The sequence below is a fragment of the Podarcis cretensis genome (assembly GCF_951804945.1).
Source record: "Podarcis cretensis genome assembly, chromosome: 16".
Taxonomy (NCBI): Eukaryota; Metazoa; Chordata; class Lepidosauria; order Squamata; family Lacertidae; genus Podarcis; species Podarcis cretensis.
In genome coordinates this window covers 5813930-5833953 of record NC_137186.1, presented here as the reverse complement: position 1 = coordinate 5833953, position 20024 = coordinate 5813930, and the positions used below count along the sequence as shown (strand labels likewise).

At 46.2% G+C, this 20024-nt stretch overlaps 1 protein-coding gene across 1 annotated transcript; it reads right to left on the bottom strand.

Moving 5' to 3' along the window:
- Positions 1-340: 340 nt before the first annotated feature.
- LOC307205766 (uncharacterized protein) lies at positions 341-19313 on the bottom strand. Its single transcript, XM_079958546.1, has 6 exons — positions 18985-19313; positions 8194-8262; positions 6826-6867; positions 4791-4828; positions 3540-3662; positions 341-2094 (listed from the first exon to the last, which is right to left on the bottom strand). The coding sequence occupies exons 1-5, from the start codon at positions 19043-19045 to the stop codon at positions 3543-3545; spliced, it is 330 nt and encodes a 109-aa protein (XP_079814672.1). The 5' UTR covers positions 19046-19313; the 3' UTR covers positions 341-2094; positions 3540-3542.
- Between the last annotated feature and the right edge of the window lie 711 nt (positions 19314-20024).

Here is a 20024-nt window from a genome sequence, read left to right as displayed (position 1 = left end):
CCCTTACAAGAGAGTTTCCTGGGTGACCTTTAAAGACCCTTTTGAGCATCTTCCAAGAGAGGGGTCTCATAAATCCGTAACCAAGCAGCTGACAATATACCTGTATGTTCTGGTACCTCTTAAACCCGCTATGATTGTGAACTCCTAGCCTGTCATCTTCGTTCTCCTGAGGTTGTGATATTGTGTGTGTGTGTGTATATATATATATATATATATATATATATATATATTTATAATACGTCGTAATTTATTTGGTTGACCATAAATAAATATTTGACTGGACTAAGTTTGTATCTGTACCAGGAAGTGTGGATCAGTTTGATTATAAACGTCAGGACAATTTGTTGTTTTGCAACGGACACATTTTATCACCCTCTCATAATCCACACGCAAATAGGCAGAGTCGCTTAGCACATCACACATAAGGAAGAGAATGGGAGAGAAACAGAGGGCTGACCTAAACTAGCCTTTATGGTGCTTTTTCCAGCTTCCCTCTGAATAACAATGTTGGTATTCTTGAGGTGTCCAGCTTATGAGCATTGCCCTGGATCTACCCTACCCTGGGTGCATCCTTAACATTTGAGCTTGTCCACATGTACCCTAAGTGGCACACGGTGAGCACAGGATCTACTCAGAGGTTGCCAGCTAAGTTGCTTTTGCCGGTTTCCCATATGGGCACCTAGCTGGCCTTATCCAGCAGTGGGGCTCTTTAGATGTTCCTATGGAGCCTCCAAGTCCAGAAGCTCCATAGGATTCCTAGGTTCTTAGGGGCATTTGGTTGTTGTGAGAACAGGAAGCTGGGCTAGATGGACCATTGGCTTGATCCTGCAGGTTATTCTTATGCTGCCACTTTGCTGAAGCTGTCACACAATGCTGGCACTGGTGTAGGAAGGAACCACAGAAACCACACAATCAGATCTTCCAAGAAGAAACTCAGCAGATTTTCAGTGGCTGCCATTTGCCGATAATGCGGGCCAGTTGTTTGAACAGTGAATGGATATTGCCGACAACTCTTGCCATTAAGCAGGTGCCAGTTGGTAGGCAAATACCATATTTTCCGCTCCATAAGACGCACCTTTTTCCACCTGAAAAGTTAGGGGAAATGTCTGTGCGTCTTATGGAGTGAATGTGTGGTTGATCGCTGGCTCCCTTTCTGCCCCCTTGGCCAGCCTTCCATTGTTGAATGTTCTGCAGACGGAGGCTGTTTGTTTCCCCAGCGACATGTGACTGGCTGATTAGATTATCTGTCTGGAAACTGTAGAAATGGCTCCCTTTCCTTTCCTAAAGAAGCTGCAGAACTGTGAGTTGAACCCCATAAAACCAGGATTTTTTCCCTTTGCAAAGTAAGCTCAACAACTTTGAGCTGATCCTCAAAAAGACAAGGCTTTTCCCCTTTGCAAAAGAAGCTGCAAAACTGTGAGCTGATCCCCCCCCCAAAACGGGGCGTTCCTCCTTTCCTCCTCTAAAAACTAGGTATGTCTTATGGTCAGGTGCATCTTATGGAGCAAAAAATAACTATTTTTAGATGAGCAGAAGGTAGGGGTGTACAAGGGAATTGTTTCCTGTTGTATGCAGCACTGCTTCTGTTTTGCTGCAGGTCGCCTTCTGCCAAAAACAACACTGTTCATTCTGCTGCTTGCTGTGGCAGACTTACATAATTTATTACATAATTTACATTGGCATTACGTTATTCTGCCACTGTTAATTTCACTGCAAATGTGCAGGGAGACTCATCGATTACATATCGTTTGCCGATTCCATCTGAATTTTCCAATATCCCTTGCCGAAAAAGACATAGGCAGGGACCGCACTAGGATTCTTTACTGCATCCCACCCCCAAACATCAAAATGCTTTAGATGCTTCCTAGAATTTAACAAATAATGTCCCGTGAAGAGCCTGCGTGCCTTGCTCCAGAAAGGGAAGGTACAAAAGTTGTTGGGCCCATGGAAGATGTTGTATGGTTCTTTCGATCATAGCAGTAATGTAGGAAAATAAGGCATTTCATTCACAGGTGTAGGAAAGTTCCTCTTTGGCACTCAGGAAGACATTAAAACAACAAATCCTGTCACCAAAGCAAGCAGATTGCATCAGATCTGGAACAGAGAGAGAGAGAGAGAGAGAGAGAGCGCGCAAAGAGAATCCATTAAAAATAATTCAACAAAGGTAGAATCCACGGACCTATGAGTTACCCAGGCTTATCTAGAGGCATTCCCTCACTTTAGCTTTGCACATCTGCAGAAATTAAGTCACCTATTCAGACAAAAAGCATGCCTGCATTATCAGATCTGGATGCCTGATTTAGCAAGAAGGACAGGATACTTGCTCTCTTGCAGACTAGCACAAGGCCATGTTTTCCCTGCACAAACTTTCTTTGAAATCCCGAACTGTGGAGTTGGAGGAATCTAGCCCTGCCACCTACAATGCAGGAATCACAGCTCTCGACACATCCTTCATACAGCCTGAGCAAGCAGATTCTCCTAACAATGTCTTTTCACGAAGAACTGCCGACGAAAGAAGAATGGCAAATGAAATTAATGGACTATGCAGAATTAGATAAATGAACAGGAAGGATTCGAAACCTGCGGGATCAGAGATTCTTAGAGGAGTGGAGTAAATATTTGAACTATTTGAAAAGCAATTGTGACAAACAGATTACGCTAGTAGGACTGCAAGAAGTTCTGTAAGGAGGACTTTGTGAAATATTGTAAGATAGACTTTGAAAATAATTCTTAGTTAAGGACAATTAAAAGTAATAGAGAAATTAAGAATGCAGAACAAGTGATAAAGAACGGAAAATCTTCAGAGGCTGTTGACGGAAGTCTAAAATATTGTATAAGATAAGAAGCTATGTTAAATGATTGTTGGGATTTATATGTTACAAAATTATTAAATATGTAAAGGTAAAGGGACCCCTGACCATGCGCTGCGTGAGGAAGTGCTTTCTTTTATCTGTTCTGAATATTCCAACACTTTTTTTACATCTCTTCACAGTGTATTAACTTATGGTCTCTCTGTGTGGTTTGGGAGCTGCACGGTCAGGGGAAAAACAATGCTGTCCAGGGTTGTAAAGGCTGCGGAGAGAATAATTGGGTGCACTCTTCCCACCTTGGATGAAATCTACGCTTCCAGGTGCCATAAGAAAGCTGCAGAGATCGTGCAGGATAGTGCGCACCCCGGAAATGATCTATTTCAGCTTCTGCCTTCTGGAAGAAGGTACAGGATTATAAAGACTAGGACTAGCCGCCTGAGAAACGGTTTCTATCCAAATGCGATTTTGGTTTTAAACGCAGTGTAAGGTAGTCTCTGTGGGAGTATATTGTATTTAATTATGGGGTATCAGAGTTTTTAGGGGGCTAACCAGGCTGGGATAGCTGGGATAGCAGGCTTGTTGGTTTTGAATGTCTGATGTAGATTTTTTCCTTCTTCCCCAATTTCGTTGTTCTGTATGGGACAATGACAATAAAGATTATCGTATCGTATCGTATGTACTCCACAGGCACATTGTCAAATCAGGTGAATACCATGAGAACTTCTGTACCTTCTAGTGTTGTCCATCAAGGACTTGCAGGATGACAGGTAGAGTGTGGAGGAGACTAACGAAGAACAGGACACAGCAGCAAGGGTGTAAAGGCCCGGTGGAGTCATTAGGGTCATTAGGGTGCTGCAAAAGGAAACAGAAGGCTGTAATTTACTCCGCAAACATGGATCTTTGGTTCTAGGGCTGGCAGGGAAGGGATCTGTATTGCTGGGAAGCTGCCACGGCCCCCCTCTAGTTGGGGCACACCCCTCACACCAATCTTTCGTGCCTTCTGCCCCTGGTGCTCCTCTGCCTCCTCTTTGCTTGCTGACCTGCCCTCTCTGAGCGAGCCACTGGCGAAAGGAGCGAGAAATCGATCTTTCAGTGTGGCAGAAACTAAAATCTTTGGAACATCCCTGCCTATTGACTTCAGGCAGGTGCCTTCAACTGTTCTCTATTTGGTGCTTGCAGAGAAATATTTTTATTTGGGCAAGATTACCCAGATGTTTTAGAGAGCTGGTGCAATTTTACTCTATTATTTTAACTTTCCGAAAGTTTTATTTTTCCCTCAATGGTAATTTTTTACTTTAAACTTTTTTTGGAAACCGCTTTGAGGTTTTTTTTTTTCTTTTTCTTTTTTACAACCAAGCAGTATATAAAGGTAAAGGGACCCCTGACCATTAGGTCCAGTCGTGACCGATTCTGGGGTTGTGGCGCTCATCTCGCTTTACTGGCCGAGGGAGCCGGCGTACAGCTTCCGGGTCATGTGGCCAGCATGACTAAGCTGCTTCTGGCGAACCAGAGCAGCGCACGGAAACGCCGTTTACCTTCCCGCTGGAGCGGTACCTATTTATCTACTTGCACTTTGACGTGCTTTCGAACTGCTAGGGTGGCAGGAGCAGGGACCGAGCAATGGAAGCTCACCCCGTTGCGGGGATTCGAACCGCCGACCTTCTGATCGGCAAGTCCTAGGCTCGGTGGTTTAACCCGCAGCGCCACCTGCATCCCAAGCAGTGTATACATTTTATTGAATAAATAAAGAAGAGAAGATGTTAGCCTCTATGCACATTGCCCCAGAGGAGGCATCTACTGGGCCAACCAGGAAGGAAGGGGCACACTCAGCGATGGCGTGGGGAGGGAGTAAGGATGGCTAGCAGCATTCTGTACTGCAACACTCAGTGCCTAGCCTCTCAACTTGCTCCTACAGAGACTTAACACCCCACTGAAGAGTGGGTGGGATTTAACCTGTAGATTCCCAAAAAAGCGACTTACTTTTCCTATTTCTTCTAACTCATAATAATCCAATGTATCTGGAAAGGTAAAAAAAAAGAAGTAAACACTTAATTTATGCATTTATTAATTTATATGTGCATTTATTAATTTATGTATTTATTAAACTGCCTTTACTGAATATGTGGATGGACAACATGGATGATTTTTGCTCTAAAGTGCTTTGGACACTGATGTCAGCTGCAGCCGGGATTTCAACAGTCCAGCAATGAAAATCCTTGGAGGTCATAAATCATAGAATTGTGGAGTTGGAAGGGACCCTGAGGATCATCTAGTCCAACCTCCTGGAATGCAGGAATATACAGCTGTCCCATACAAGGATCGAACCTGCAACCTTGCCATTATCAGCACCACGCTCTAACCGACTGAGTAGGGGATCTACAGTTGATTTTTGTGGTATACAGTCATACCTCGTGTTACGGCCTCGGTCCAGTATATCTGAAGGAGCGTCTCCTCCCCCATCGTTCTGCCCGGACACTGAGGTCCAGCTCCGAGGGTCTTCTGGCGGTTCCCTCACTGCGAGAGGCCAAGTTACAGGGAACTAGGCAGAGGGCCTTCTCGGTAGTGGCGCCCGCCCTGTGGAACGCCCTCCCATCAGATGTCAAAGCGATAAACAACTACCTGACATTCAGAAGACATCTGAAGGCAGCCCTGTTCAGGGAAGTTTTTAATATGTGACATTTTAGTGTATTTTTCATCTTTGTTGGAAGCCGCCCAGAGTGGCTGGGGAAACCCAGCCAGATGGGCGGGGTACAAATAGTAAATTATTATTATTATTATTATTATTATTATTATTATTATTACGTTTGCTTCGCGTTGCCGCTTTTCAGGTTACAAACGTGGCAAACCCGGTAGTGTTTACTTCCAGGTTCACCGCACACGCAGAAGCGATCTGCATGCTTCACACATGCACAGAAATGCTCTATCGCACTTCACACATGCACAATAGCAGCACTCTCCTTACAGACTTTTCAGGGTGCGAACAGCACCCCGAAACAGATCGCACTCATAACTAGAGGTACCACTGTATAAGAACTTCAGGTTTAAACCACCTAAGACACATGGAGCAAGTGGAATGATATTTTTAAACCAGCAACTGTATATTTTTTATTATTATTATTATATTACTAATGTAATTACCTGGACGTAGTTGGAGCTGGTTTTTTTTGGGGGGGGTAGGGGAAAACTGTATTTGATTGCTTGTATTTGATTATATGTTGTTCTTATATTCAACAAATAAAATATTATTTTTTTAAAGTATGCACTTTAACCACTGGTGGGGGGAGAACTTCAGCTATTGCGGGGGGGGGGGAAATACACATAAACCACATGTCTCTGAGGGGTTGGGCTAGAACTAGAGGGACCCTTTTAGGTCATCTGTTCTGGTTGGATTTTATTTCCTATGCTTTGGGCTTAGATGCTCAAAATTCACCACCCTCTTGTAAGCATTCCAAGTTGGTAGTTATTACTGTCTCCTGTGGGAGGAAGTTCTAAAAGTTAAATACAGTCGTACCTTGGATCTCAAACGCCTTGGCTCCCAAACAAACTGGCTCCCAAATTATTGAAACCCGCAAGTGAGTGTTCCGGTTTGGGAACGTTCTTTGGAACCCGAACGTCCGACGCTGCGTCCGATTGGCTGCAGGAGTTTCTTGCAGCCAATCTGAAGCCGCGCTTTGGTTTTTGAACGTTTAAAAGTCGAACGGACTTCTGGAACGGATTCCATTTTACTTCCAAGGTATGACTATATGCACCGTGTGAAAACAGGCCTTTTATCTCTCCTGAATTTCCCAATTTCCAACATTCAGTTGATGAAGAAAAGGTTCCCTTGCAGCTGAAAGTTCAAAAATCGTGGCTTTAAACTGGCCCTGCCTCACTGAGGCTACCAAACCCAAGGGTCTGACCCCAAACCTTCTGACCGGTTGGGGTGATCCAGTCAAATTTGGCCAATCCATAGGCCCCAAGTGGGCCAAATGACACACTCCACGCTGTTACAGTAGATCCTTCCAGATCATCATACCATAATAGTCGCTGTCGTTCGTGTAAAAGTCCTCAAAGGTGTCTGTGAGGAAAAAGTTGTAAGAATACTGAATTGAGTAACAGAAATCATTGAAGACCAGGGTACTAATTCTGAATATTGACAAATATTCCTTTTCCCACTTGTGCAAAGAATAGACGTAATGTGAATCCCCCTCTGCCACCGTTAACTCTGAGGTCAGGTCAGAACAATTAATTTAATTGTGTTTATTAATTCATTGCGTTTATATCCCAGCTTTCCACCCAAGGAGGTGTACTACATGGTTCTTCCTGTTTCTCGTTTAATCCCCACAACCCCCCTGTGAGGTGGGTTAGGGTGAGAGGCAGTGACTGGCCCCACCTAGTGAGAGCTCCATGGCCAAGTGGGAGAATTTGAACCCAGGTCCTAGTCCAACACTCTAACCACTACACCGCACTGAAATAAAAACTGCAATGTACAATTGCAGTCATTAGAGACTTCCAATTCCATTAATGGAACAGGCAGGTGCCAAGTATATTATTATTATTATTATTTTCTTTTTAATGGAACATAATGAAATAAAATAAGGAACCCCATTATTCTTACCGTTACTATTATTATTACATTAGCCTCCCTTCACCCTACGTTGCAACCATAAAACACAACACGGTTTAAAACGACTTACAGTCACCAAAATAAGTGCATCCTAAAAATATCTACCTCAAGGATCAAAAGTGTTCACTGGAAGCTACAGTATACAATGCAGGTGCCGGGGCACCTTTGTGGTACAGAGGTCCCACAACGTGGGGGCCACCACAGAGACGGCCCTCTCCCCCTGGTTCCCAAACTTTTTGGGGCCGCCCCCCCCCTTTGTTCCATAAATCACCCTCCAGTGCTCCTTATCGTATAAAAAGCATTGTTCAGAATAACACTTTGCATAACCCATTAAGGAAGATAATAGTATGATACAATTCAAAACAGTCAAAATTATTCAAAACCCAATGAAACCAGTTTAGTTTAATGAATTCAAATGAAACTGACAAATTTAATCCAGTGATACCAGCTTTTCAAAGTCAATGTCATCTCCAGAGCCCCTTGCCTCTTAGCAACCCCCTAGGTAATTCCACCGACCCCCAAAAAGTGGTACCTCCCAATTTGGGAACCACTGGTCTGAATGTTACGTTGTGGGATATATTTGATAAGACTTCCAATTTGTTTTCCGACGCACCTGCCAAAACACTGGTTTGTCCTACCGTTCCTGTGACTCCCGCCAAAGCACTATTTGGAAAAACCAGCAAGCAAATATAATGATTGGTGGTGATTAACAGATAGCTCTCTGTGCAGTTGTTAATACTCCCCTTAAAATTGCCAAAGTCTGATGGATTTTCTTACCGTTGATATAAAAGGAGTAATTCTGGCCAGCTTCCTCGAAACGTATAGTCACGCCAGCGGTGCTCCTTTCTAAGAAAGCAAAATTGCAAGCCTGTGAGCATGACACAAGAGATTTGTTCCAGATATTGACAAATGCCTCTTCTACACACAAGCCATGGGGGTCGTGGCCTAGATACAGAATCCCAGCGGCGTAGCGTGGGTTGTCAGCACCCGGGGCAAGGCAAGTAATTTGCGCCCCCTAACCCGGGGCAAGGCAAGTAATTTGCGCCCCCTAACCCGGGGCAAGGCAAGTAATTTGCGCCCCTAACCCCTAACCTGCCGCCGCTGCCAGCTTCTTCTTGCTGCTGCCTGGGCTGGGGTATTTACGGTAAGGTAGCCACGGCGGCGGTGGCAGGTCCGTGTCAGGTGATCTGAGGCGAGTTGCCGCTGGCGCTGCCGCCCAAACGATGCCGCTTGCCCAGAGGAGGAGGAGGGCAGAGAGGCGAGGAAAATGCAACATGGCCCAGCAGCTGCAGCAGCAGCAGCAGCAGCCGTGGCGGAGCTGTGAGGAGGGGCTGCCTGGCGCGCCCTCCGTGGCCCTGACACGCGGGGACCGTGGTGAGTGCTGAGAGCCGCTGCCTGCCGGACGCCTTCAGCCCGGACGCGCGCACAGCTCGTCGGTTCCGCGAGACATGGGGCTCTGCTACAGCCTGCGCCCGAGGCTCTTCGGCGACTCGGGAGGCGGCGAGCACGCCCCCCCAGATGTTGCGGCTGGTGCGGCCAGCCCCCCCTGCACCCCCCACGCTATGCCACTGCAGAATCCTTAAGAGTCTTCCGATGATGGCATCCTTGATGATGGGTCAAATCCTTGGTCTGCCCCATGCTGTTCCATGGTCCCTGGTACCTGCATCTCTTTCCCTGAACCAGGATGCAGGACTGAATGGGCCATTGGCCCAGTCTAGTAGGCTTTTCTTATCTCCTCAGGGATCTCCTGTCAAGAGCACAGCTCCACAGCTTGAACCCCCAGTCCTCAGAATAAGGCAACGGCTGCAGAGGAAACTATCAGGCCTTTAAATGTCCAGATGCAGGATTTAGTCAGTGATCTCAAGTCAATGAGTACATAGACAAGGCTATAACTACTTCCAGGAGTAGGGCTAGATGCCCCTTCTTTTTTATTTTATTTTTATTTTGATAAATTAATAATCATAAGCTATGGTTTTCCCAGTAGTGATGTATGGAAGTGAGAGCTGGACCATAAAGAAGGCTGATCGCAGAAGAATTTGTGCTTTTGAATTATGGTGCTGGAGGAGACTCTTGAGAGTCCCATGGACTGCAAGAAGATCAAACCTATCCATTCTGAAGGAAATCAGCCCTGAGTGCTCACTGGAAGGACAGATCCTGAAGCTGAGACTCCAATACTTTGGCCACCTCATGGGAAGAGAAGACTCCCTGGAAAAGACCCTGATGTTGGGAAAGATGGAGGGCACAAGGAGAAGGGGACGGCAGAGGACGAGATGGTTGGACAGTGTTCTCGAAGCTACCAGCATGAGTTTGACCAAACTGCGGGAGGCAGTGGAAGACAGAGGTGCCTGGCGTGCTCTGGTCCAGCGGTTCACGAAGAGTCAGACACGACTAAACGACTAAACAACAACAATAATCATAAATAAATAAGAATAAAAATGTGCACCCCACCACCGAGAGCATTCCATTGTAGCCATCCAGCCTCCCAAAATTTCAACACCTCTTGCAATGGTTTGACCCCTTTTCGTTTTATCATTACAAATTCTACAAACGCCCTCCATAACTCCTCAAAATCATTTCTCCTGCGTATTCCCCGTCTTACCTTAACGACACGTTAATTTATCATTAATAGGATGCCCCTATGATGCCATGAATGGCTTCAGGACACTGCTGAGGCAACTTGCATGTTCCACCTCAACCGCAGGGTTGCTGACCGTGGTCCTGATACCCGCACTTTGGTCCCTCTCCAAGGTGCTGATCTTGCCTTCCCTCACCTTCCTATCTGCCTGGAACCCTGGGACAACTGACCCCTTCCACTTTCTTAAGCCATCATGTATCTGTGTGCATGTGGATGTGGACCATTTATTTATAAATTCATTTCCTATAAAATCCTCAGGCTGTCATTCTATAACATTTACCTATAATTATGCGTAAAAACAACACATGGGGAGACCAATCCTTATTCATGTATCCACAAGAGCGGCCTGCTTAACCCTGAAAAAGAGAAACTCTGGCTCAATAATCCAACCACCTTTCAAAGTTCCCAGCAGGAGTGAAATTGAGTAAGCCAGAGATGGCTTGGTTAGTCAATTTCACCCCTGCATTGCTTGATTGTGGGAATGTTTCTGTTGAGGGCCAATCGGTGTCCCCAGGAACACTTACTAAAGAGTTCTTCATGCTCTCCATCATAGCTGCTAAGTGGATATCGATTGTAATTGCATTTTACATTTTGTTATTTTTCTATTATTATGGCACACAGCCTGGAGATGCTTACATGACAAGTAGTATATATGTGGGGTTTTTTAATAAAGGAAAATAAAGGCACCACCCACCAGATATTACAAAACAATTTAAAATTGCAATTCCAAACTGATGAGCCTGATACCTGCAGTTCTATTCTTTTTAAAAAATATATATTTTTATGAAAGATTTCTTGGTTTGCAAAAGTATGTGCAATGTCTCTTTTTACAAGTTGTGTTTTCTACAGATCAGTTTCATTTGTTGAGACATTAGCGGCACATTAGGAAGAAAAGGGGGAAAGAGGTGGAGGGGGGAATGGTGAGTGGGGTGGGGTTGGGTGGCAATGCTTCTATTCTACTTAGTGTATGTGCGTGTGATGACCTGGGACTTGGACTCGGACTCGAAACCGGAGGAGTCTCGGTCCACACCGGATCCTCTGCCTAAGGCGGCATCTGAACCGAGTCTGGGGTCTGATCCTGAAGCGCCCCAGTCTGCACAGGTTTCCCTGCAACAAGCGCCAGCTGGGCCGAGTCCGGGGCCTGAGCCTGTCCTGGCTCCAGATGCAGGGATGACCTCATTGCCTCCAGCTGGGCCATCACTTACAGCTGCTCCACTACTGGTTGGGTCAGGGGAGGCTGAGGCGGCCTCTGGGTCTAGTAACCCACCGTCGTCTCCCGAGCTGCAGAGACTGAGGTCTGAGAGAAGGAGAGACCTGAGTACTCGCAGGAGGAGTGCTCACCTTTGGGCGAGACAGGGAGGTGAGTCGCTGGGGGATCAGGACCGACCCCATCAGAGATAAAAGGCTGCCGGACTCTGCCCCAGGTTGCTGCTTGCCGGAACCTGCCTGAGATCCTGTGCCTGACCGTGCCTGGTTTCCTGCTTTGGCTCTGTTGGACTGACTCCTCATGGAATCCTTGGATTCGGGACCAGACCTGGACCGCGTTGCTCAGCTTAACCCCCGGGCCCAGCATAGTGTGGGGTTTTGTGACAATGTCACCTGTGTGGGTTCTCTTTACTATTTGCCTATACAGTGGTGCCTCGCAAGACGAAAAGAATCCATTCCGCGATTCTCTTCGTCTAGCGGTTTTTTCGTCTTGCGAAGCAAGCCTATTGACGGCTTAGCGGATTAGCGCTATTAGTGGCTTAGCGGCTTTTAGCGGCTTTTAGCGGCTTATCAGCTTAGCGGATAAGCAGATAAGCAGCTTAGCGGCTTAGAAAGGGGGGGGGGAGGAAAAAAAAAGTCGGAAAAAGTCGCAAGACATTCTGTCTTGCGAAGCAAGCCCGTAGGGAAATTCGTTTTGCGAAGCGCCTCCAAAACGGAAAACCCTTTCGTCTAGCGGGTTTTTCGTCTTGCGAGGCATTCGTCTTGCGGGGCACCACTGTATTCCTTTGGTGGTGAGAGAGGTTGGGGTTGGCCTAGGGCAGGGGTCTGCAACTTTTTCAGCAGGGGTCCGGTCCACTGTCCCTCAGACCTTGTGGGGGGCCGGACTATATTTTGAAAATAATATGAACAAATTCCTATGCCCCACAAATAACCCAAAGATGCATTTTAAATAAAAGGACACACTCTACTCATGTAAAAACACGCTGATACCCGGGCCATCCGCTGGCTGGATCGAGAAGACGATTGGGCCAGAGCCGGCCCCCAGGCCTTAGCTTGTCTTTGACTGGCTGTGGTGAACTTTGTTTTCATGTGTGTGACTGGGGTGGGTATGTTTTTTTATCAGGTTAGCCAGATGGATTCATATGCTGTTGGCGGGTTCCTGTTGTTGTCTTGTTGGGCTGTGTATGTGATAAAGGGTTGGAGAACAGCCTTTGCCAAAGGTGCCACGGGCTTCAAGGCACTTGAACTCAGGACGCAAGGAGAAACGTGCTAATAATAATAATAATAATAATAATAATAATAATAATAGTAATTTTATTTATACCCCGCCCTCCCCAGCCAAGGCTGGGCTCAGGGCGGCTAACAAGCAATAATAAAAGCAAGCTGAATGATTACAACTTAAAACAAAATTAAAATACAACATTAAAATATTGAAACATTGAAATATTAAAATGCCTCATTAAAATGCCTCATCGCAGGAGGAGAAGGAAAAGAAAAAAGAAAGAGAGGGAGGGAATCAAATTGGCTCCAAGCCAAAGGCCAGGCGGAACAACTCTGTCTTACAGGCCGTGTGGAAAGAAATCAGATCCTGGTTTCATGAGGCAGAGCGTTCCACCAGGCCGGAGCCAGTGCTGAAAAGGCCCTGGCTCTGGTTGAGGCTGATCAAACCTCCTTAGGGCCCGGGACCTCTAGGGTGTTGCTATTGATGGACCTTGAGGCTTTCCGTGGGGCATACCAGGAGAGGCGGTCCCGTAGGTACGAAGGTCCTAGGCCGTGAAGGGCTTTAAAGGTCAAAAGCAGCACCTTAAGAGGAAGGCCCGCTTGGAAAACCCTCACCGTGCAATGCGCTCTACGTGGGGCTACCTTTGAAGGTGACTCGGAAACTACAACTAATCCAGAACGCGGCAGATAGACTGGTGACTGGGGGCAGCCGCCGAGACCACATAACACCGGTCTTGAAAGACCTACATTGGCTCCCAGTACGTTTCCAAGCACAATTCAAAGTGTTGGTGCTGACCTTTAAAGCCCTAAACGGCCTTGGTCCAGTATACATGAAGGAGCGTCTCCACCCCCATCATTCTGCCCGGACCCTGAGGTCCAGTGCCGAGGGCCTTCTGGCAGTTCCCTCATTGCGAGAAGCAAAGCTACAGGGAACCAGGCAGAGGGCCTTCTCGGTAGTGGCGCCCGCCCTGTGGAACGCCCTTCCAGCAGATGTCAAAGCAATAAACAACTACCTGACATTCAAAAGACATCTTAAGGCAGCCCTGTTCAGGGAAGTTTTTAACGTGTGATATTTTACTGTATTTTTGCTTTCTATGGAAGCCGCCCAGAGTGGCTGGGGAGGCCCAGCCAGATGGGCGGGGTATAAATGATAAATTATTATTATTATTATAACTCCTGCCCGGTAACCACTGTGGAAGGACGTGTGGGTCCAGAATTGGCTTCCACAGTCACTTACGGAGTCGTTGTTAAAACCGTGTTTATGGAAGACAATCTTACTCAGCTACGAGTGATCGCCAAAGAAGAAGTGATAAAGGGTATCCATACCGGGGTGAAGGCGTCTTCTTCTGTTTGTCCCCATGCCACTTTCAGTTTGTTGGTTAGTTTTTCTAATAAGGCTGTTTCCCAGACTAATTGATACCATTGGTCCATGCTTACTCCTGACAGGTCTCTCCAGTGTCTGGCTATGATGCTTCTGGCTGCTGAGAGAGGAGGTGGGTTATGAGGTCTTTGTGTTGTGAGTGGGCGTTATTGTCTTGGAAGACGTTTAGTAGTGGCAATTCTGGGGTGACTTCTAATACAGTCATACCTCATGTTACATCTGCTTCACGTTACGTTATTTCAGGTTACGTCCCGCGGTGACCCGGAAGTATCGGAAAGGGTTATTTCTGGGTTTCGCTGCTCGCGCATGCGCAGAAGCACAAAATGACGTCACGCGCATGCGCAGAAGCAGCGAATTGCAACCCGCACATGCGCAGACACACCGCTGCGGGTTGCACTCTTTTCATGTTATGAACGGGCCTCCGGAACGGATCCTGTTCGCAACCAGAGGTACCACTGTACTTGCTTAGTTATTTTGCTTATTTCTTGTATGACTGATGTCCGGATCTGCAGTTCTGCTCTGAGTAAGGACTTAAGATTGGATGCCACTCGTAAATGTTAGTAATGAGCAGGTAGGCCACTCCCCTGTGAGGGGGAACCGGAGTTACAACGTAAGGAGAGCCTGCTGGGTCTGACCAAAGGGAGCCCATCTAGGGCAGCATCCTGTTCTCACAGTGGCCAACTAGATGCCCCCATGGGAAATCCACAAGCACGGCCCCAGCGGAAGAACGTTCTTCCCTCCTACATTTTTCAGCAACTGGGATTCAGAAACATTACAACCTCTGACTGTGACGCGAGAGCTTATCTGTAATGGCTAGTTGACATTGATAGTCCTTCTCCTCCATGAATTTGGCCAGTCCTCTTTTAAAACCATCTAGGGTTGGTTGGCCATCTTGCCTCCTGTGGCAGGGAGTTCCATAGATTAATTATGAAGTTATCAGGAGGGCCAGTCCACTTTTTGGCTACCGTAGTCTCCAGGTTCTAGCTCCATAGAGCGTATTATTATTATTATTATTATTATTATTAAAATAAATAAATAAATAAATAAATAAATAAATAAATAAATAAATTTATACCCTGCCCATCTGGCTGGGTCCCCCCAGCCACTCTGGGCAGCTTCCAACAAAACACTAAAATACAATAACCTATTAAACATTAAAAGCTTCCCTACACAGGGCTGCCTTCAGATGTCTTCTCAAAGTTTGGTAGTTATTTTTCTCTTTGACATCTGGTGGGAGGGCGTTCCACAGGGCGGGTGCCACCGCTGAGAAGGCCCTCTGCCTGGTTTCCTGTAACTTGGCTTCTCGCAGGGAAGGAACCGCCAGAAGGCCCTCGGCGCTGGACCTCAGCGTCCGGGCAGAACGATGGAGGTGGAGACGCTCCTTCAGGTAAACTGGACCAAAGCCGTTTAGGGCTTTAAAGGTCAGCACCAACACTTTGAATTGTGCTTGGAAACGTCCTGGGAGCCAGTGTAGGTCTTTCAAGACCGGTGTTATATGGTGTCGGCGGCCGCTCCCAGTCACCAGTCTAACTGCCACATTCTGGATTAATTGTAACAGTTTCCTTCAAAGGTAGCCCCACATAGAGCGCATTGCAGTAGTCCAAGCAAGAGATAACCAGAGCAAGCACCACTCTGGCGAGACAGTCCGCGGGCAGGGAGGGTCTCATCCTGCGTACCAGATGGAGCTGATAAACAGCTGCCCTGGTCACAGAATTGACCTGTGCCTTCATGGACATCTGTGAGTCCAGAATGACTCCCAGGCTGCGCACCTGGTCCTTCAGGGGCACAGTTACCCCATTCAGGACCAGGGAGTCTTCCACACCTGCCCGCCTCCTGTCCCCCAAAAGCAGTACTTCTGTCTTGTCAGGATTCAATCTCAATCTGTTAGCTGCCACCCATCCTCCAACCGCCTCCAGGCACTCACACAGGACCTTCACCGCCTTCACTGGTTCCGATTTGAAAGAGAGGTAGAGCTGGGTATCATCTGCATACTGACTCCTCCCTGGACTTCCTTCCCCTTCTAGTCATCTGTTTTGAAGGGTCGGGTGACTTGTGATGTCTGGGGTTTCCCTTCCTCGCCACTTGCTGTGAAAGTTGTTTCCCTTCTTCGTCTTAAGGAATTTCCCTCATTCTTTACCTCTGACAGTCCTTGGTTGGGAGCCCAACCGTCAACTTCTTATTTATTGCATAAGATCTCATATTCATCTTGATCGTTAAAACTAATCTCAAAGTGGCTTACCCCCCCAAAAAAGAGAGGGGGGGGGAGAGAAAACAAAACAGTGCCATTATCGACTAAGTTTTAAAATTTATATATTTTTAAACTGTTGCTATATCGGTATTGTCCTTGTTATACCTAACTGCAAATTCAAATGTATCCCTATTGTGTATTATGACTTCCTTGATATTGTATGTGGGCTGGAACTGGTCTGCGACCGAAGTAATAAAATTCAGTGCCATTATCAGTAAAACGACAGTTTTTCAACATTTTAACAAAAGTAAAAAAATCAGTGGTAAGCTAAAAACCAAATTAAAATGCTTTCAATAATCTATATATCTGGATAGGCATGCCCAAACAAAAATAGTTTTTAAGCAGGTGCTGAACAAAGTACACAGCTTTATGGCTCAGTTGGTAGAGCGTAAGATTCTGAATCTCACGGTCCTGGGTTCAAGCCCCACACTGCGCAAAAGATTCCTGCGTTTCAGGGGGTTAGACTAGATGACCCTCGGGTCCCTTTCCAGCTCTACAGTTCTATGATTCTATGTCAATAGGCAGGGAGTTCCAAAGTGTGGGTGCATCTTCTGAACTCCCCCTTGGTTCACCTTAGAATTCGTCTGGTTTGTTTCGAAGAGGGGCAGTCTAAGCATTTATTTGCACATGCTCATTTGGGATTAAATTAACTGCAGAGCCATTAAAGACAAGTTCCCCTTCCTTGGGGATTTTCTGCTCATTTATGAAGTCAGCTTGACCTGATGCTTCTTCTTCATTCTGCCCAGAGAGCAGTTTCACAGGCATCCTGAGTCAGCTCATCCCCTTAATCTTCTTCTTCTTCTTTGGCGATCCCTCGTAGCCGAGTAAGATTGTCTTCCATAAACACGGTTTTAACAATGAGACCGTAAGGGACTGTGGAGGCCAATTCTGGATCCACACGTCATTCCACAGTGGGGACATAGGTTTCCTGGTGGGAGTTGATCACGGTGTGGATTTGCCAAGCGTGCCTTCCTCTTAGCACGTTTCTCCCTTGCGTCCTGAGTTCGAGTGTCTTCAAAGCCCATGACACATTTGGTAAAGGCTGTTCTCCAACTGGAGCGCTCGCAGGCCAGTGTTTCCCAGTTTTCAGTGTTTATACTACATTTTTTTAGATCTGCCTTGAGATAGTCTTTAAACCTCTTTTGTTGACCACCAGCATTACGCTTTCCATTTTTAAGTTCGGAATAGAGTAGTTGCTTTGGAAGACGATCATCAGGCACCCGCACAACATGTCAGCCTGCACAGAATCCAGCCAGCTCCAAAACAGAATATAGTAAAACTACCCCATATCTGAAAGCAACAAGGATCCATTCAATTGGGAAATAAATGCAAGGACTTAAAGAGAGCCCTGCCACAGGATCAGGCCAAAGGGGACCCATCCAGTAGTCCAGTCTCCTGTTTTATCAATGGCCGGTCAAATGCCCCAAAACTGAAGCCTAAAGCATGGTGTTGAGTGAAACAGCAACTCTCCTAATTTTTTGGAAACTGGCATTCAGTTAAGATCTGCACCATATATATATTAAGGCACATTTACCACACATTTGGGACGAGGGTGGCACTGTGGGTTAAACCACAGAGCCTAGGACTTGCCGATCAGAAGGTCGGCGGTTTGAATCCCCGCAATGGGGTGAGCGCCCGTTGCTCAGTCCCTGCTCCTGCTAACCTAGCAGTTTAAAAGCACGTCAAAGTGCAAGTAGATAAATAGGTACTGCTCCGGTGGGAAGGTAAACGGCATTTTCATGCGCTGCTCTGGTTTGCCAGAAGCAGCTTAGTCATTCTGGCCACATGAGCTGTACGCCACCGGCTCCCTCGGCCAATGAAGCGAGATGAGCGCCGCAACCCCAGAGTCAACCACGACTGGACCTAATGGTCAGGGGTCCCTTTACCTTTTTTTACTACACATTTAAAGCACATAGTGCCACCCCCAAGAATCCTGGGAGCTGTAGTTTGTTAAGGGTGCTGGAAATGGCAAACTACAGTTTCCAGGGTTCTGTTTTTTGAGGGAAAGGACACAGCATGTGCTTTAACTGTGAGTTGAACATGCTTTCAATATAAGGTGTGGCTGTGACCTCAGAAGCGTTCTGCCTTCTGCTGCAGATTAAACTCTGCTCCCCGCCCAAAGCCTTCACTGCTCTTGTGCTCAGCTCCTACTTGGAGGTTTCCCAATGAGTCATGAGAACAGGAGGTTTTGCTTATGTTCTTATAGTATTAGTGTTTTCAGATGATGTTATGGCCTTTGGCTTGTGCAATAAATGTTTATCTTCTGGCTAACTGGATGTTTCACAAGACTTTCTTTAGAAACAAATCAATTTATGGCTTCTCTGTGACTTTGTAAAATATCATCTATAACTTTCCTTGATGATACCTGGGAGGAAAGTCATAACATTCCCCCACTCCGAGTAAATGAGTAACTACTTCCCATTTCATTTTCCTTTTTAAAAGCTGCTAAAATGACATTTGAGGGTAAAATTATAACTAATCCTTTCTGTCCGTCCCGTCCCCCAGCTGCCTGCCTAAAGGACTCACTCCTTCTCATTCCCTTAAAAAAGAAAAGAAAAACCTGCTAAAAATGAGTTGGGTAAAGTTTGCCTAATTGCAAAGCGAAATAAAAACAAAGATGCTCTTTCAAAGAAAAAACGTAGCTTTTCAATGGCTTTCCTAGGTCCGAGTGCTCATTCAGATGTTTTGAGACTCAAGAAAAGCCTTGCAGTTATACCTAAATGGGTGCAATGTCTAAACTTCTTCCGTAAGCCAGTCTGTTTGGGACAGTCACCCGTCTGCCTGAAATCTCACTGGGTCAAAGCAAACGAGCAAAAGGCAAAAACAACAAGTCCAAACCTTCTGAATGAAGGAGATGCAAGAGATCAGGCAACTTACCTACAAAACTCTGAAGGATGGCGGTGAGCAGGAATAAGGCTCCCATCTTCACGTCTGCCATTGTTCAGACGTCCGGTGGGTCGGTCAGAGCACTCCTTAGACTGAGGAACAAGGCGACTGCTCCTTTCGCTGTCTTAACAGGAAACAACACCAGTCACCACCACCCTCTATTGTGAAACAGAAAAGGCTGGATGCAAAGGGGCTTTTTCGCTTTGACAAAATAAAAATCTCCCAAGATATTTTTCTGGAGAAACCCATGTTGTGCAATCATCATGTTGGGTAGGCCAAGGAAACGGGTGTAACCCCTCCAAGGAAAGATGTTTTCTTGCAGGGGACGAATGTTTCCTTATCACCTCTGCCACTTATGATCATTACAGGGTTACATTTTGTCCCGTTCAGAGTAGACTCACATTTTTGTTGTTGTTTTGTATCCCGTGCTAGTCCTGTTCTGAGTAGACTCCCTGAAATTAATGGACCTAAGTTGGTCTGGTTTATTCATTAATTCTGCTCTTAAGTAGAACTATCACTGGATACAATTTGCTTTCAACTGCTTTTAATAGGGAATCTTAAAATGTTGTCACCCATGCTGGGACCTGACGGGGAATACATTGAAACTTTGCTTATTTATTTCTGCAGAAGGAATCGTCTTGATTAGCAGGAGCAACATTTTGTAAGTATTCCTATTGCTTTAATGGATTTCTAGCCCAATGCTTAGGGATTATTCCATGGAAAGAGAAAACTTTAGGCTCCAGATGTTGATGGACTTCAAATCCCATCAGCTCCAGGAGTCAGTGTGGCTCATAAGAACATAGGAAGAGCTTGGCTGCTGGATCAGGCCCATAGGGAGCCCATCCAGTCTAGCATCCTGTACTCATAGTAGCCACCCCATAGCTGTCAACTTACAGATTTGAAAATAAGGGACCAGCAGCCTCGAAAATAAGGGATCAGTGTTGAATTTGCAGTGTCCCAAGCACAGCGGAATGATGAGGAGTACGTGCCACATACTATATATTACTTTATTTACACTTCAAAGCTGGTAG

What these genes read in the sequence shown, in the direction of transcription:
- LOC307205766 (XM_079958546.1), bottom strand. Translation starts at nt 19,045, where the DNA reads ATGGCAGACGTGAAGATGGGAGCCTTATTCCTGCTCACCGCCATCCTT. An exon ending in GAACGACAGCGACTATTATG is followed by an intron (nt 4,829 to 6,825) that starts GTATGATGATCT and finishes TTACCTTTCCAG; the next exon opens with ATACATTGGATTATTATGAG. An exon ending in AGTTAGAAGAAATAGGAAAA is followed by an intron (nt 3,663 to 4,790) that starts GTAAGTCGCTTT and finishes TTCCTTTTGCAG; the next exon opens with CACCCTAATGACCCTAATGA.